The following is a 19,697-nucleotide window of genomic DNA, read 5'->3' as shown; positions in this document are numbered from 1 at the left end:
CACTGAGGGGGGGTTGGCAATAGTTAGAATTGCAGGACTGCAGGAGAGGAATCAAGAGTTGTTCTGTTCCCCCGGAATTCTGTCCTATCATGATCAAACTGTCCATTAAATGGAAGAGGTTTGGAAAAACAGTTGAACGGTAAATGAATGCAGCCCCTCTGTAAACTCAAGGGTTGGACAGGAAGGTTCCCTTTGACACAACCAGGCAAGAGCAATTTCAGAATCTTCCAGAATTGTGACCAGTCGTGATCACAATTCTGTGATTCTGTGATTTACATTAAAGTTAGATGAAGAGCATTAGGTCAAAGTTAATGTGACACTAGAATGTTATCATTTGGAATGATAGGGAGAAAGTAGAGAAGTAAATTACAGTTCAGAGGGTCAGCTTTGTCATATAATTTTGGGGCACAGATGCGATGCTGCGTGCTCAGTACACTATCCACTGCAGAGAAGGAATTGTTAGGGGAGAATAATGTAAGGAAGGCGATCTATTGATGGATTGAGTGATTAAGAGAAGTTAAAGTGTTGAGATCACTACACGCTCTGTAAGTAAATTGGAAAAGATACACACAGCCCCGGCAACAACCCCAGAAATACAAGCTGTCCAGCAACCTATCAAGAGTAGACTTGAATCTGAGAAAGGTATCCATGAAGCCATCTCCATATTCATCATCATCACATAGGAGAGCGAAAAGACAGAGAGGTAAGATTGTCTGGCTGATTGATGCAGGGCAGTCCTGAAGATTGCAGTAAAGGACATAACCTTAGAGGGGATGCTATTGTCCAAACAGTCGGTGACTTTGACATTGATTCCAAGGAGGAAATGTGTGGCCATATGCATTGGCCCAGTGCACTGCTTTTGAGCCAAATTTAACATCAAAGGGAAGCTAGCATGCAGGATTCTGAAGGATAGAGAAGGGGTGTCAAAATAAAATGCAACCCTATCGCCAAAGAGGGTCCTACTACATGCCAAGTCAGCACTACTAAAAAGCTAGATGATGTCTTCATTAAGGATTTGGTGAGGCTAAAACGCTTCAATCACAGGATTATCCAACAAACATATGCTGGACCACCGTAAAAAGTCAGAGAAATACATTTAGGCTGCAAATAATAAGTTAAAGACGAACACTATGAATTAGAAAATGAAAGAATCATAGCGAGGACATAAGCCTTTGAATGGGTGCCACATTTAATGATAATACAAATGCTGACAGGCAAGTTGAGACTATGGGCCTCATTACGAGTATGGAGGTAATGAAAAAAGGAAGGCGGAATGGCATTACCGGAATCGTTAACGTGTCGGGCCATTACGAGACGACAAACCCGCCAATACTGCCACCGCCCATACCACGCACGTACATGCGCCCCTTAATGGAGCCAATACCGGGATGCTGCTAACAGGAGGACATCACAAGTTACGCGGGCATGCACTTACCGGCATCCCGAAGGCAGTAATATTTGTTTACTGCTAAGAGGCATAAGGACATACCGAAGTGCAGGTTCAGGGCTCATTATTGGTGACCTGATTACAACATATAAATAACATGCAGGTTGAAGGAATGTGATTGTTGTGAGGAAGGACATTTATTTATTTTAATTATTTTGACATTTATAAAGCGCACATAGCCCAGAGCCATCTAGGCGCTAGAGCTCAAGAGATTGGTTACAAGAGAGTACTTCCGCAGGTACAGTTGCACTTCAACATATAAATTACAGGATATAGAAAAACAGATATACAAAGCAGTCATGACATAAATATTATAGCTAGTTAACACATAAGTAATTGTTATTCATGGCAATGGTTCTGGGAGTTGCAGGCATTGAAAAGTAGATAGAAGTACCTACACATTTTCTTTATAGGATTGGGTAGTTTGCTAGGAGTGGCTGTCTAACCTAGGCCTGGTGTCTCATTGTTGGGAATCTAGGCTGAGATGTCTGGTTTTCAGACCTTTTCGGAATAACCTGAGAGATGGGTAATTTCTTAGTTGTGGTAGCAGGGTGTTCCACAGTTTGGCTGCTGCTACCAGGAAGCTGGACCCAACTGCTTTCTGTCTCTTAAATCTTGGTGTAGCAATGAGGTTAGCATATGAGGCTCAGGTAGGTCTGTTGGATTGAGGTTTGATGATTTGGTTACTGAGGTAAGCTGGTGCATTGTTGGCGAGACGTTTGTGGGTGAAAGTGAGGATTTAAAATTTGATCTTGTCATGGACCGGAAGCCAGTGGATGTGTTGTCTGGTTGACGAAATGTGCTCATTCTTGGGTATATTCAACGCAGCTCTGATAGCATCCATATCATGCTCTGCATCAATGACTAAGTCACATCCCCAAGTTAGCATGGCAAAAGAGAGGTTTTGACATTTCAAGACCGTTGTGCTATGGACGTACAAGTGAAGTATGCAATATCCTGCTGGATGATCTGTCATGATGGGTAGAGGTCACCTCTAAAAGTATGGTCAACTTTAAAAGGACATCTGCACCAGGGATGTCATATTGTTTCTGGACAAGTTATTCCATAGTGTGTGGTACCAATCTATCATGTTGACAGATGAAAGAGTTCAATTCATGTTCAGAGAAATAGAGGAGAACGTGGTCTGGAATAGCATTGATCGCCACTTCAGTGCCATTTGCCTTCCACCTGTGCAAAAAATAGAATTATTGATATGTGTAGTTGAATGTTAAGCATCTTAAAGGGCCAGAACACGCTCATTTCAGGCAGGTGTTAAATCACCAATTCAATTGCCAACCTCTATTGCAGCTTAATCCCATCCCGGAAGCAAAGTGGGTGTATTTTTATAGTAGAGTGTATACAGACACAACTTCTGGTATGGATGATGGCACAGTCGATAGCGATGCGCCATAGTCTCGTCTTCTGTATCTAGACAATATTCATCGGGTCATAAAGGACAGTAAGGGCCTCATTACGACCCTGTCGGTAGCGGTGCCCTTATTAAGGGCACTGTGCTGCCGGTAATGATTTGGGACCCAGGAAAAATGAATCCCCTTTCCCATTTGAGGCCCATAGGGCTCAATGGGAATGGGGAGGATGCTAACAACGGGTCTGTTAATAACGGGCCTGTTTTTAGCATCCTGGACTTCTAGCAGGACCCGCTAACGACACCTGGTCTGACCAGGCGTTCCTTAGCGGGTCCCGCAGCAGTCCTTGTAATAGGGCAGCCCGTAATGAACGGTGCCGGTCCTGTACCGGCACCGTTCATTACAGGACCGCCAGGCTCCTAATGAGGCCCTAAGTCTTCTGGAGCCCCGGGGACCGATGTGTTATCGAATTTGACATTAAGGCTCCCCCAAGATTTTGGCTGCAATATTATTGTGGTTATTTTAAGTCCAAAGAGAATCCCACAATCTTGGAAATCCTGTATTATTATAACTAAAGGGGATCAGGAAAATGAACTATAGGCCCATAGGATCCCTGGGCGTCCCGTGGAATTTTATTTGCTCAATTGTGGAAAAAGAACTCCGTTGCTGTGCAGGCAATGTGAATGTTTTGGACCCTTGGCAATGTGGTTCTGTCTAGTGAGGGGCATTACTTTAAATGGGTTTTTAATTAAATGTATCCAAGCAAAGTTTCTGAATCTGAAAAACTGTGCTTATATTCGTTTTATAGATTGTTCCATGACTTTTGATTCTGTTTCTCAGTTTGTGCTTTGGAGTACAGTACAAATGTGTAGCTGTCTTCCATACCTAATTAATATTTGACATGATCTTTACTCAGGAACCTCTGTAAATATCAGATTGACGCAGAGGGGAGGTTGTCTAGCCCTATCAATACTAACAAAGGAATGAAACAATTCTGCATTTTAACGCCACTTCCTTTTAATCTTTTTATTGCAGAGCCGGGGCAAGCATGGCTGGCTACTAGATCTTTTCCCCCCAAATTGAAATGTTACCTTTGAATTGGCTTTTATATTCGGATGCTTTGGTGCTGTGCGACCAAACCCCTATGGGACTCCAGCACCAAATCAACACACTGGTGCAACACATTTCATACAATGGTCTGGAAATGAATATTGTAAAAAACAAAGGTAATGATTGAAATCCCTGGGGAAAACAAAAAAAAGATAAAGGGCCTCATTACAAGTATGGGGGAGCGGGAATAAACTGGCAGTACTGGAATTACCGCCGATATTCCAGCTCCTTAATACTACAAGTGTGGCCCTGCAGTAGAGGATTTACCTGCAGCATCATGCCGGTGGTAAATCCTCCAACTCTCCACTGAAAAATCAGCTAAATCGGCAGAATTACTGGCACAGAATTACTGCTGCGGCAATTCCACCAAAAAAGACCCGATAGAGTCCTATGAATTCATAAAAAATGGGGATTTACACCGCTGCCACCACTTGTAATCTGGCAGTAATTCCACCAGACCAAGTGGTGGTAACAGTAATTTAGTTGGGTAGTATAACAGCTGATTTACCACCGGAATACCACCCAACTCATAATGAGGTCCTTTTTTAAGCAGGTCCTTTTAGATTAAGTTTTAGTTATGGTTCCCGACTTTGTATATTTTGGTTTTAATATTTATGAAATTGACAGACCGCAGATTCATTATCTACAACTTAGAAAAAAGATAAAAATCTAGATTTCTCAAGAAAAAAGAATTGACAATCGTTATGGTAAATCCTCGGCTAGTCCCGTTTTGCAATTTTATTGAAGGAAAGTTCTGCCAATAATCACGTATGTGGCAGGCACATTTTTTTTATTTTTTATTATTTCATTAGCATTTAGTTTACAAATGAAACCTTTCTGCTATCATGATATTCACAAGTTAAAGAAAGGAAAAAAGATTCCCCCAAAAATAACACAAAAGAAAAAAAGAAAAAAAGAGAAATTGAACTGAAATTTTCAAGATTCTTTAAACCGTTCTATTCGGACCAGTCCTCAATTACAGAAGGTCGTAATCCTCAAGCCCCATCTGTCAATGGCTGCGAAATTTCCTTTTAGAAGGCCAGCAGAACTAATGATAAGGAAATTCTTTTGCCCTGTTTCAAGTTGTCCCACCACTCACCAGCGTTTTCCGTCCGAGATTCGTTATCGTTAATGAACCTTCCCATCAGCTTAGTTCTAGTAGGCCTTGATATAACAAGATTAGATGGTAAAAAGATTCTGAATGCTGGTTACAGAGGCCCTCATTACGACCCTGGTGGAGATCCATGGTGCAATTTGCACCATGGACCATGGCGCAGAGCTGCCAACTCCGCCATGGGGGTTGGCGGACTTACCGCCCCATTCCGAACTTGGCGGGGCGGTAAGTCCCCAATCCCCATTTACCCTTCCCCATTCCCATTTTTGCCCCATAGGGTATAATGGGAGTGGGGAAGGCGTTAATTACGCCACCGTAGATTACGGTGGCGTAATTAACGAGGGGTCCCGTAGCGCCATGGATTTTTCCGCCCGGAAAATCCGGGCGTAAAAATCACCATGGCGCTAAGGAAAGTCCTAATCTGGCGGAGAGGTACGCCATGCATTACGCTGGCGTAAACCCCTCTCCGCCAGGGTCGTAATGAGGGCCAGAGTCTACATAAGAAGTTTTGTTGGATTGGACCCTTCCTTAATTCTGTGACTTCCCTTGTAGGAAACAGATTGAGGCGAAATCGCATAAACTGGTTCCGTAAGTGAGTGTTAGGCAGAATCATGTTTAGTGCCCTTAGGGACCACTACACACAATTAAGACTACAGGTGGCAATACAAGTTCTACCTTTGGAAACAAGCCTGTACTACTATGTTAAAGTGGTAGAAGAAGTGGAGCAGCCAGGCTTATCTCAAGAGAATATGAGCAGTAGCAGAGATTACACAAAGGGACCACAATTACTGTGGCTCAAGCAAACACTGACTCAAGTTTTTAGGTAAAAATATAAGTACATTTACATTTAAACAATTTGTTATCAACATAACACTTCTATTAATTCAAAACCCACACGTTAAATATACTACAACTAACCATTTGACTTTGTACAGTATTATTCGAGGTAAGTACCCTGTGTTTGAATGGACCGGTGTTACGAAACAGAACACGTTACCATGAATACAATTGCGATCACTTTTTGACAGTTCGGTCTACTAGATAAACGCGACCGGGGCAAAAACACACTTAGCACTCGAGATACCCAGAGCGAGTTGGGGGCAAAAATCACAGGCAATATGATAGTTAGGCAGACAGAATCGAAGAACACACATAGACAGGAATTCAAGAGTCAAAGGGCCGGAGCCAAAGTCAAATGACACAGGTTGCCTGTTGTCAAGGATCGCACAGTCAGACAGTTTGAGATTCAACGTTGCGGAGAGTACTTTGATATTGTCAATGTTCGGAAGCAAAAGTTATAAGAAGGAGGAAAAAGTAAGGACAAGCCTTAAGGTAGAGAAATAGGGATTTCACCCAAAATTCCTCAAACAGGACACAGTACCTTTTTCAAAGAACGAAGCTGGTGCCATGGCAGTTGTTCCTGTTGTTTTCCCGCAGACCCATGCTTTCCTGCAGCTTCAGTACGAAGAAGGACGATGAGGGGGTCCGCCCCACACAGGGATGAGGCCGGCAGCAGCGACAATGAATAAAAGGTGCGCTCCTTAAAAACAGGAGAGGATCTTCAGGCGGCTATCCGGACCACTACAGCAGTGTGCAGCGATTTCGACCACAAAGGCGACCTCTGTCTGAAGAATATGAGCTGGTTATCCCCACCAGGCTCAAGGGAAGAAGACTCCGGTCTGGATCTCCTCTTAGTCGTTGAAGGGTAGATAGCTCAGGACTGCAGCAGGGCTTCACCGGTGCGGGGTAGTTGCAGCAGTCGACCTCTCCTCCACTTCTCGTCGGTTCCTTGTAGTTCCAGTGGCGACTCTCCGACTTCCAGCCCAAGAGAACTGCCTTTTATGCACAAAACCCCCATTCGCACAGCCTGGCTGTCAATCACCCAGCAGGGGGGTTGTCCAGCCCAGACAACCACCCTGGTCAATCATGATAAAGTGCGACTTGGGTTTCCTAGGATACTCTGTGCAGGGGTTGACTACACCCCTCCCTCACATTCAGCCCACCTAGACACCCAGGCGCCTTGGGGAGGGCTTCTAGGTAGAAGCCTGCCAAAAGACAGTGAACAAAGAAGGCAATCCTAGTTTGCTGCGCAAAGTAAAACGCAAGAAGGAGTTTAACAAAAAGAAATGGTGAATAAACAGCACCGGAGCCAAACAAAAAAGGATTTGGTCATGCGGGTTTAAGTTTAAGGCTAACGCAAGAACCTACAATATTACCACGGTTATATAAGATAACCGCGGTAGACATTTAGGGTAGATACCACTGCCACCAGCCATGTCTAAATGTTAGAATAATGAAACAATGCTCCAGGAAGTACAGATAAAAAGAGTTAAGAGTTAACCCTTCCAGCACTCCATGTAAGATGGTGTGTACTGGATCTGTGGTTTAATTTGACTAAGTAAAGTTAATGGTAACTTTACCCTTTTCTGGGGGACAGTAGTCGCCTCAGAAATTGAGTCGGTGGGAGTCTGAATGACAACCCTGTGCCACTGCACAGAAGGTGCTGTGTGACACACACAAAAAAGGGGGCTACTGAAGTGGTGTACTCCAGAGCCCACAATCCCAAAAACAGGTAAAAACACATAGCAAAATACAAGTACGAGTGTGGGAAAAGCTCACACTCTTTCCAAGTGGAAAGAAATAACTCCAGAGATCCAGCAAAGCTGCTGAGGGACTCACTAGGTGAGGGAAATTAGCCATAGAATGAGAATTCTCCCTAACAGAGGAGGGAAACATTGGGCCTCATTCCAAGTACGGCGCTAACCAATGGCGCTATTAACGCCTTGGTTGACGCCGTACCCGGACCGGCAGCGCCTTGGTGGATGGCGGAATTACCGCCCCATTCCAAGGTTGGCGGGGCGGTAATTCCCCAATCCCCATTTACCCTTCCCCATTCCCATTCTTGCCCCATAGGGCATAATGGGAGTGGGGAAGGCGTCAATTACGCCACCGTAAATTACGGTGGCGTAATTAACATCAAGGTCCCTTAGCGCCAAGCAGGTGTTAAAACCTCCATGGCGCAAAGGGAACTCGGAGTATGGTGGTAAGGGATTACCGCCACCGCTCTCGTTAGCGGTGGCCGCTATCCCTTACCGCCATACTCGGAATGAGGCCCATTCTCAAATACAATGGAACCATGCCTCTCCTTCGGTGATCCTGAAATTTCCTACCACAGATCTTAAGTTTTTTGAAACGATCCTGGGTCTCAATATAATCCAGTTCATATAACTTGGTCTTCACATAAATTGGATTATCCATTAAGATCTTTACTGTTGAAGTTATGCTTTCAAGAATTACGGTACATCTGGCTCTCCACTCCTCCAAGAATACTCTTCCGACCTTCTGCCATGGCAGGCTACAGACCTACAAAACCTCCTTCTGCCGCGTGGTCAAGCACTTGCGGTAAAAGGATAATACTTTCCAGACGGTCACCGCATACATTGAGCTTAATCCCAGCTCTTTTCGGATGACATCAATGGCTAAAGATTTCGGCAGGGATAGTACTTTCCTGCAGAAATACCCTCATGTTTCAGCCACACTGACCATGCTAGGGAGAAGGAGGCTTCTGCACCATAAGTAAAGATAGGATGAACTTTCAATTTATAGGATTCGATTACAGGAATTAATGAGAATTTGCATTGATGTATTTTAATCAGTCTCGCCTGAGTTGCAGGGTTTCTTGTTTTACTCTTCAAAGTGAATCCTCTGTAAGAATCATTAATGCTATCATTTAGACACATGCCTAAATACACCATTGAGGTTATCACTGGAATCCTTACTCCCTTTAGATACCAGGACCTTGAGAGCAAACTGCGGCTCCGTTTCCTTTCAAGGATCAGAACCTTTGATTTTTTGCGTTTATCTGGAGGGTGTTTGCCTCCACGTAGGTCACCAAGGCATCAAGTTGTCGCTGCAGGCCTATTTGTGTCTGATCCAATAACAGCAAATCATCTGCATATATTGGCCTTCTCAGTACAGCACCTGCTAAATGGGCAGGGAAACTTCATATATTCGTGAATGCTTTTTAAATATCTGATGTGCATAAATTGAACATAGCTGATGCCAGACGACAGCCTATTCTTAGGCACTTCGATGTGGGAATTTCCTCTGTCAGGGTGCCCCGATTGTTCAATCTTACTCTGGGAGTAGTTGATGTATGAAGCTCTTCAATTGCTTCTCTCAGATCTTGCAAACAAGCCCAGGCCTGTAACTTTTACCATAATGTTACTCTGTCAACAGTGTCAAAGGCCTGTACCAGGTCGATTGAGGCTACAAAGATTGAATTATTTTTCTTGGTTTTAACCCTGCACTTAGGAAGGTTAATGAGGAAGAGATTTAGAGTGGTTACTATCCCTTTCACGAAACCTGCCTACCATGGATCATAGTGATTTGTCGCTGTGCTCCACTTATTCAGTTCTTTTAGTAGAATTGCGGCAAAGATCTTGCCCACTAGATCCAGAACGGTGATAGGCCTATAGTTGGCAGGGCTTGACCTATCGACCATCTTAAAAATGGGAACAACAATGGATCTTAGTGATCTTGCATCGAACAGTTCCATCATGAAAGATGCCCATTGCTCTTGATCTTTTTTGAGCGCGGCATCCGTTAAACCATCAGGCCCACCACTCTGGAGTTGGTTAATTTTACATTAAGATCAACAATGTCACTTTTATCAATTTGAAAGGACCAGATAACTTGTTGTACTTCCTTCTGCCTCTCCACTGTAACATTGTTGCTCATAATTAGGGAGCATAGTAGTTTTCCCATACACTTGCAGGCACTAGATTAATTAGCGTTGATTGTTACGGGGCATTAAAGATCCTCCACATTTCAGACACATTTTCTGTGGCTACTGTTTTTAACATCAGCTCTGCATCACATTGTAACAGCAGTAATCTGTAATGTTTGAGCCAGTTTTCATATTGTTGTTTCCCTGCTCTCGCTGCTTCTCCAGTGTGTCCTAAAGGGTACTTTTTGGAGGCTCTTAATAGTTTATTTAGTTGCCTTTTCCTTGTTGCCACTTCTGCGTCGAATGTGTGATGGGCGGTAAACACTTTCCTCTGACCCACACCACATTTTTTGCTAAAGGTCATTAAGAACGACTGATAGTGAAGTATTGGTTGTGTCAATGAATTGACATCTTCTTTTAGAGCCCCTCTTAATGCTTTGGTTAGGGCCGTGACGTTAGCCTGCTTTATTCTCAGTCTCAGTCGATTTCCTCCCAGAGTTACACCAATTGTTACCCCATTGAGATCTACTGCCGGAACTGATGAGGCTATTGTCCATTTCCTTCCATTAAGCTTCAGATTATTATGATCACTGAATTTGTTGGCAATCACATCTAGGCTCCACAGTTTTTCATGTAGGTTGTCTGATACAATCATATAATTGAGAATTTTGGAAGCCCTGCCTTGCTTCCATGTTCTAGAAGGGGGAATGTCTCCCCTTATGTGTCCATTGATGAGTTTAATGTTTCTCCGATTGAGTTCCTCCCTCCATAGGAGACCTCTTTGTATAGTTGAGGGCGCATCCAGGATCAGATCTTTTATCAGCTCCAACACCTCGTTAAAGCAATGGATATTCAAATCTCCACAGACTATGATGTCAAGATTATTTCAGGTCAATCTGGTCCATAACGGTTGTAACGAAAGTCTTAGCGATCACCGACAAAGGGTTCCAGTAAAGCTTACAGATCAACAATGTCCATCCTCTCGGGTCCTTGAAGCCGCTCTTCTTTAGTGTTATAATCTGATTCAGTGGCATTGGATTAACCGTAGAGATGACACTTAAACCACTGGTAGTCTTAATGGCAGTTAGCAGTCCTGCAGTTGCTCGGCTGGAAGCTCCTTTTTGCACAGAGTTGATGAATATTGCAAACCCTTCCAGGATCGGGACCTCCCTAATCCACGTTTCCTGCAAAGAGGCAATGTCGTACCTGTCAAAATCCATATCACCCTTGCCAAAGAGGTGCACAAAGCCCCTGGTATTCCAACAACCGAAAGCCATTCCAGGCGGCTCCTTATCCTCCTTGTGCTTTGAGCATTATAAGCTCAAAGCTAGAACCCCCGTTACCCAGCTCCAGTCTTCGTCGTTTTGTTTGTTCAATCATTTCACTAGTGAGTTTTGTTGCTCCCATTTTTGGCCATCATTCTCAACCACAAAACAAAGACTAGAGATTTTTTTTTACCCCAAGTGGCAGGCATAGTTTGTGTTACCTGCCAACAATGTTTCTGCCCTGACACTGGGCCTCTTTTTTCCTTGTAACACGGGTATGGAGAAGTGTTGTTTTCATTCTTAGACCGGTTTGGTGTCCTTTCTTCTATTTGTAATTCCTTCAACAGGAAACCCACCAGTAATAATGTATGCCCCTCCTCCATTAGAAGGTGCTTAACCTCAATTGATGAAAAGTATATTAATACCCTGTCATGCCTTGGTTCCTCGGGAAACTCGATTAAAGGTCCTTTATACGAATCCCCCTTAAGGCTGGAATACAGTGAATAAGACGCAAGATGTTTGTTCGATTCAGAATGTGGTTATCATTAATATATAACACCCTCTCCAAAAGCATTCTGAACGTATTGCCAGATTCCTTTAGGTTATGTGCATCTGTCTGTCCAGACGGCTTCATCTCCTTTTTGGCTGCAGTGGCAATAGATCTGCCCTCGGCAGTTTGTAGACCGGTTAGGTTGTTTCTTCGTTGCTCCAGTGTCTTAAAAACAACCATTGAATTAACTTCTCGTTTCTCCTGTTTTTTTTACTGGATAACATTCTCTGTGGGTTGCCTTTAGATGGACCATCGTCTTGCCGTCCTTTTGCTGCTCCACCTCACCCATGCATCTCGGGGTGCGTGGGAGACATACTCCTCCTCAGATCTATCAGCCTCTTCCTCTGTGTCTGTCTTCTCCATACACAAAGATTATATATCTGAAGAGCTATCAAGGACGTGAAAGCCCTGGACCACAAGGTTTCCTAGCATGTTCGCCAGGTTTGGAGAGTCCATGTCAATATCATCGCAATAGGTGTAAAGGTTTATTAGTTCCTTGACATCACCCACCTTCATTTCCGTTTCGCTCCCTCTTTCAGTTCAAGTTGATTTCTCATTCAGCCGCCCTTGATTGACGTCTTTCTCCAAACCACTGATGGTTTGTCTTTCATTGACCTGTTTAAGGACCCTTGCATTTGTTGGTGGGGCCAGGTTTCACAGTATGATGTTTTATTTTTATTTTTATTTTAGAGGGCTGAGGTTTAGCTTCCTTTTGGACTAAAAACACTAGTTTAGTACCTTCTGTGGTACTTTATTTTTGATTTGTAACCATTTGTGCGGCCACTACCCACTTAAAGGCCTCTCTCTTACTTTGTGGAGATCCCTTTGTTCCTTAATTGAGGTTGCCACCCCTCTTAATTTGGAGAATATTGCATATTTCTTTTGGAATTTTGTCTGCGAAGAGTCTAGATTTACTCAGATTTGTCCGTGCCTTGCGATTCTATGACTGCACTGTCTTCCAATATTTCCGGATCGAGAGAGACAGATTGACTCAGTTCCTTACCACTATCACCACTAGAAGTATCCGTATTTAATTTAGATTAACATTCCAATACTTCGAGGGGTTCTTCAATTTGTGTAGACAAAGAGGTTACTTGCTGTGCCACCGGAGCCTGTGATGTTTGGGTTTGTTGGTTCAGCAGTACTGATCTTCTTTTGTTTTTCCAATAATTATTGGGTCTAATATACTGCACAAAATGTTACTAATTTGTTCTGTGTTTTTGTCTAAATTGCCTTGTAGAGCCATGATTAACCCCTCTACAAACAAAATCTTTTGAGTGTAGCATAGCTATTACTGTGCTCTGGTCTTTGAATTGGTCATTTAGGTTTTCGATTAATTTCATAAAAGGGGCATTGTTATAGCAAAGGCTGCATCCCGGCGTCTGTTAACGGTTTGAAGACACTCTGATGTTTCACCTGAGTAGCTGCCAAGTCCAGTAACAAATCCTCATCCGACAAGGCATGTTCCTTGGATGTAGTTACTTCTTCGACACTAGAGGATATTTTAGGGCATTTGTTGAGATTCGCTGACCGTATCCGGAGTGGACCCTTATTCAACTCTGTGTTTTTGGTGGGTACCAGCACATCCCACGGGTATGTTTTACACGATGCGTGAATGTCCGTTGCCCGTGACTGTAATGCGACCGATGGGCTATGCGGAGGCCGCCATGGGAGTTTTCCATCCTACACTATTTCCCTCCACCACCCCCTATTTATTGCCTCGATGAGCTCCATGTTCGTCTGCTTGCCATCAGTGGAATTCAGGAGGCCCGACTGCAACTGATCTTCTCTGTTTGTACTGTTTGTCCCGACTAAGTTGGTACTCTTGGCCATCCTACTAGGCCCTATACCAATATTGCGACCTGAGGCTGGCACTGCAGTACAATCCATCTGAGTGACATGAGGCCCTACCATGCTCCTAATGGAGTCTGGGTTAGCGTTCTTCCTGGTGTAAAAAAGCATTGTGTCCCCTGTAAAGTCGCGGGAGATACCCCTCGGCTTCCACAGTGCTGACATTTTATTGCAGATGATTATTCATCCCTCCTTTGTTAGGCTTGTTACCAAATATGTGTATGGAAGGGGCATCCTCTGTACTTACTTTACTCCCGGGCTCGAAAGGTGTTCCTATAATTTCCTGGATCTGTTCTAGGTCAACACTGCTCGGGTTAAGTGTAAGTAGTGATGCTTCTGGGCAAGCCTCCGTGGATTTACTTCCTTGATCCAGTGGTTTTACGTTTGTGGTACTCACAAGTTCCGAGTCTGTATCTGTGTTGTTTTGCAGCGGTAAGACCTCTGTCAGGTCCTCGACTGGTTCCAAGATGTTACATGAAGAACTAGTTTTAGCTCTGATCTCAACAATCGGATAGAATGAGCTACCACTGGACAAAGCATAGGTAGATGTGTTTATACTAGGCATAGCTTCCTAAATACAACCAAGTTCAGGAATTTGAATGCCTTCTTGCAAGGCAACCATTATCGAGAGGGCAGACGGACAAGAGAACTGTACCCTGACTCGGCCTCCAAATGTCGTGGATCAAAGGGACCATGCCCCACAGTCTCCACGGCTTACGGATTTTACATTGTTCAAACTTCCAATGGCTCTATACTTTCTGTGCCTTAGTGGTCCAAACGCATGAGGCGTGTGTTAGCTTTAGTGTTCCCCAACAGCCACAGCCCTCGGCTGACTATGCGGCGTTGCTCCAAGGCGGTCGCAATCACAGTGGGAGAAGCAGCTATTATTGATGAAAGATAGATAGAAATGTCACTGCTTACCTGCGGTCTGCACTTCCAACCCGCTACACGAAACGCACAGGGTTTTGTTGAACCAGCAGGGGGGTGGAGCACATCTCGCTCTACACAGAGTCCCCTTAAAGTAATAGACACAATCCATACGGTGCCTTGCAATACCAACTGGATACAACTTAGCAAACGCTCTTTCTTCTGCCAGTAGCCAAATGACTCCAAGAAGATAGTGGACTGCAGTAGACTGCTTCACTTTCAACCCACTTGGCAGACCCATTGTTATCATGGAAGGAGGTGAACTGGGCAAGATTGGAGGGGATCTTTTGGGAAAAAGGTTTTTGATGTGCCACTAGATTCCCTACACACACTAGTCCAATATGAGCTTGGTCTTTCGTTCATGTGGTCCCAGGTTGCGTGAAAAGGTTTGGCTTTTTACAGGAAGATTTTAATGGCACAGGAACAATCTCTGCTGGGGCAGCTACATATAAAAAGAAACAAGGAGTATAGATTGAGTGAATGGGAAGAGTCATGCAATAGTTTGCTGGTGCCGGAGACCACCGTGCAAACCCTAAAAGACTGTCCAAAGATTGTGAGGAAATGTAAAACCTATGCACGCCACCATTCTGTGATCCTAGAGAGGAAATCGGTGAATGTGTTCCCGAGGAATCTGTCTCTGTTCCCAGATAGGAAATGGATGAATTAGACTAAACTTGCTTAACACCAATGAAATACTAGGAGCTAGGCAGGGTAAATAGAATATGCAGATTTTGTGAAGGTAGACAAATTGAGACCCTCCAACACTGGAACATGAATATAAGAACGTGAGGGCCTTGAGGCATACCTATTTGGATACATTTTTATACTCTGAAGGTGGAAACAATCTGGAATATAATGTTGGAGGGTCCGAATGTGAGTATTACATTGAACCTCATGATATTTTTTAAATCAATTTTTTAAATCTTAGAAGACTGAAATGGTATGACCGTTTTGTGTATTGTGTGTAGTCGTGTTGGAATATTGCTCACTTGTAATTTTATTGTAACTTAATACCTTTTTTTATTGTTGTGGCACACCTCATTTTATTGTGAGTTTTGCTGTGTCTGTTTCTGGGTGAAAGGCTCAATCGAGTCAAGCACAGTAAATAGAAAACACAATCTTAAACAACTAGGTGCCTCAGGGCAACTACAGGCCGATGACCACAACTATTTAAGTTAGCAAATGTTTACCACAACTCTTCTAGAACCGCTTAGTCAGCGTGTGAAACAATAGTATGTGCTGTTGTAAAGGATGGGAACACAAGGTAGGCCAGGCTACCCTATTGATATTTAAGGGAATACACACAAAGGGAGTTGACAGGTTACTACATCCCAGCAACGGTGTAAGGGGTACCCAACAAACCCTATTCCCTGGATTTTTTATTTTTGATATGTTTGTGTTTCCAGTAAAATGTTTACTTCTGTCAGACTTGAAGACAGGTTCAGAGTGAACTGGAGAATCCTCAGGAGGCTCAGAAGATAATACACTCCTACCCTCAAGGATAGGTCTGTCGATTGGGTTTGTAATGAAAGATCCCATAATCCCAGAAGGCAGGAGTGCTACTTGACACACCCCCTTCTGTGGAACCAACACAAAAAAGGCACTGGAGCTGCAGGGGAACCCATGTGTATTAATATGGAATTTCAAAAAATACTAAAGAGTAACACACAATCTATGCTCTGGGCAGTGGCTTACCTGTTTCTGTGCAGTGTTTTGCTAGGATATGTATGGAATCCATATAGGAAAACTAAGGGCCTGTGTTGAGTTTTGGTTCTTATTAACTTTAGAAAAGGTCAGACTTACGTTTAGTTAACACAGTGCAACTCAATGACATTATGATGTAACCACATTCTAACTGGAATGTATTGATGTGCTTATTCTGATTAGAATGCTTGTCTATGTTTTCCTTTATATGTAAAAGCAGTTGGAGCCTGCCTCTTGAGGAGGGCGCCTGCTGTGTGTTACTTTCCACGATACTTATAATAAATCTTCAATCAAGTGTGCGTTTGGCCGTGACTTAACATTGGCGACGAGGCTAGGGCACTCTGAGGACCCGCTCTTGTTTGGTTTGCCTTCGTACCCCTGCATTGCTGATCCAAGTCCTCCGAAGCCTCCCTCCTCCGACACAGCAGGCGAGAGGCAGGCGGAGGGAGCGGCTTATCCGGCGGAGGTCTGCGACAGGCGGAGGAAGCGGCTAACCCGGCTGAGGTCTGCGTGAGTACTGCGCCCACGGGTCCTGTTGGCTGCATTTGGGTGGCATTTGGTGGGTCACTGTAACGGCCCACCGCGGTCTGGCTCGAGGCCTCCTCGCTCACGGAGGCTCACGCTTGTGCGGCGCGCACATCTACGCGAGTGACAAAGAAAGTTCGCCACGGCGCTGGCGATTGAACACGCCCACCTCACTGCTGATCACTCGCCAGCCCTCATTGTTGCGTCACACCCAGCAGAGTGCTGCCATTGGCTGGGATAAGGGTATTGGCTACTCCGGATCTCCCGTGTGACTCTCTGTACTAGTGTGAAAGTTCGCCAAAGCCATTTTCATCCACGGATTAACTCGAAGTTTATTTAAAGGGGTACACGCTTTACAAATTAAAAGATTGTTCTTAAACACCTGCACAATATTATTATCCCCAACTCTGCATGCCACTGCTAAAACAAAAGTAATACAAGCAGTTTTAAAGCAGTCCAAAGAGAGTTGTAAAAGTGAAAGTGGAAAAGTACTGTTCTTTGTTCATTTCACTTTTCTTGACTTCAATTGTTTGTGGCTCCACAGCCAACCACACACATCCCAGCCTCCGGATTCTATTGTGTGCATACAGTGTTTCTGTCCAGGACAAGACATGACCTCTATTCCACCTCCTCTTCCTTTTGTCAGCGAACCGGGCCGTCCTGTCATCCCATGGGATCGGTGGAAAGATGTATTTGAGAACTATTTTGTGGCCATGGGTGGGGACAGATTTCCCGCTGCGCGGAAGAAAGCTCTCCTTCTTCATAATCTCGGCACTGAAGGGCGCAGAATTTATGATGGACTTCCTAGAAATAGAGACCTTGGAGCTGGTGATATGGATGAATACTCATTTGCCCTCAAACAACTTCGGGACCACTTTGAGCCAAAGAAGAATGTCAGTTTCGAGCGGCATAAATTCTTTCAGAGAGTTCAAGAGAAATCAGAATCTGTGGAATCATATGTTGCCTGTCTCAGATCATTAAGTTATACGTGTGAGTTTGAGCAGCTAGCAGATTCTCTCATCAGGGACCAACTAGTCAGATGCACAAATAATACAAGAATTCAGGAGAAGTTACTTGCAAAAGATATGGTCCTTCAAGAGGCAATTGAGATGGCGAGAAGCATTGAACAAACCTCGGAGTACGTCAAGGAACTCAAGATTGACAAATCAAATTCTGATCAAGCCACGGTGTGTGTGGTGGATCAAAAGAGGAGGGGTAATTCCTCTACGATAAGGAAAGGAGTTTGGAATGCAATAGGCATGTGTTCTCGCTGTGGCAGCTCCAGACATGGAATGAATTTTCCCTCATGCCCTGCCAAGTATGCAGACTGTTTCAGATGTAAAAGCAAGGGTCATTTTGCAAATGTGTGCAAAAATAAATCAATCAACTGTGTGGAACCCAAAATGTTGAATCATGAGGAGGGTGACATCAAGGCAGGATACCATGTTCATCAAACTTCTACCATACAAGAGATGACCCCTAAACATGTGTTTCAGATTTCGGAATTGTCCACTAATACTAAAGGCCCTGTGGACACGTTCTGGATTGATGGGGTTGAACTCTCAATGAAGGTGGACTCTTGTTCACCATGGTCTATCATATCCAGGGACACATTGAGAAATGTTCTGAAACAGGATGATGCCGTTATTCTTCCCACCAGCATTAGAGTATGTGGATATGGAAATTCTGATATAGATATCGTCGGCCAATTCTCTGCAGGAGTATGCTACAAGGGTAGAAACTGTCAAGCGACATTCCTTGTGGCGGAAAAGGGAGCTTCCTTACTAGGATGGGAAGAACAGAAGAAATTGGGTATAGTAGTACAAGCCAGTGCATCTGTTCCTGTTACAATTGCCGAAGTGGGGGATTTCTGGACGAAGGAATTCCCTGAAGTGTTTTCTGAGGGACTTGGCAAACTCAAAAACTTTGAGCATCACATTAGATTGAAAAATAATGCTCAACCTGTTGTGCATAAGGTTCGCCAAGTGCCATTGAAGATGAAGGCGCAACTTAAGGAAGAACTTGACACAGCCTGATGGTCAAAGGTGTTATTGAACCGGAAGAAGCTACAGAATGGATGTCCCCCATCGTTCTGGTTACTAAAGCCAATGGCAAAATGAGGTTGTGTGTCGACTTACGCAGTCTCAATAGGAACATTGTAGTTGAAAGACATCCCTTGCCGAACATTTCGGAAATTCTGTCCACACTGGGAGAGCCTAAACTGTTTTCCATTATTGATCTTTCTTCTGCATACCACCAGGTCCCGTTCTCAGAGGAGTGTCAACAGTTAACTGCATTTATTACTCCGGAAGGTGTTTTCATGTATAAACGCATGCCCTTTGGCTTGGCCTCAGCGGCATCTGTCTTCCAAAGAGTGATGGAAACAGTGCTTAAAGGCCTTAGCAACGTAACTGTATTTCAGGATGACATTCTTATTTTTGCCAAGAATATTGTTGAACATGACAATGCTTTAAGATCTGTTTTAATTAGACTTAAGGATGCTGGTTTAACTGTACAAAGAGAAAAATGCAGAATTGCCATGACAGAAGTAGATTATTTGGGGCACAAGATTTCTTGCAATGGAATTTCTCCTAGAAAGTCCTTGGTGGATAGCATTGTGAGTGCTCCCCAACCCCTTGATAAGGAACAATTGCGGTCGTTCATGGGGTTGGCGGAATATTATCACAAATTTGTTGAAGGGTTCTCCAATATCTCGTCTCCATTGAGAGATTTATTGAAGAAAGGTTCCAGATATGTGTGGTCGGATGAATGTCAGAAAGCCTTTGACAAAATTAAAGAGGGCATAGTAGAAGCACCCTCTTTGGGTGGGTTTGTAGCTGGAAGGAAAACGGTGCTTGCTGTGGATGCGAGCATGTTAGGGCTTGGGGCCGCCCTTTTTCAGTATGAAGGGAGCATTGAACATGTCATAGCTTTTGCCTCCCGGCCACTGAGGGGAGCGGAGAACAACTACTCGGTGGTGGAGAGAGAAGCTTTAGCAGTGTCATGGGCAATAAGCCATTTCAAATTCTTTCTATGGGGCCAATCGTTCACTGTAAAAACAGATCACAAACCTTTGGTTCAGTTGTTGGGCAGTGCCGACTGGACTAA

At 44.0% G+C, this 19,697-nt stretch overlaps 1 protein-coding gene across 1 annotated transcript in view; it reads right to left on the bottom strand.

Annotated features, from left to right (window-relative positions):
- LOC138528228 (extracellular calcium-sensing receptor-like) overlaps nucleotides 1–19,697 on the bottom strand; it is a 121,922-nt gene that overhangs the window by 15,177 nt on the left and 87,048 nt on the right. Inside the window, exon 5 of the mRNA XM_069639684.1 lies at nucleotides 13,681–14,004. Within this exon, the coding sequence (XP_069495785.1) occupies nucleotides 13,681–14,004 (324 nt within the window). The remainder of the gene's footprint in view (nucleotides 1–13,680; nucleotides 14,005–19,697) is intronic.

Source organism: Ambystoma mexicanum, chromosome 7q (genome assembly GCF_040938575.1).
Source record: "Ambystoma mexicanum isolate Mex_15411 chromosome 7q, UKY_AmexF1_1, whole genome shotgun sequence".
In the NCBI taxonomy this organism is placed as follows: domain Eukaryota; kingdom Metazoa; phylum Chordata; class Amphibia; order Caudata; family Ambystomatidae; genus Ambystoma; species Ambystoma mexicanum.
The sequence above is the reverse complement of the archived record's forward strand: the minus strand, read 5'-3'. Positions and strand labels throughout refer to the sequence as shown.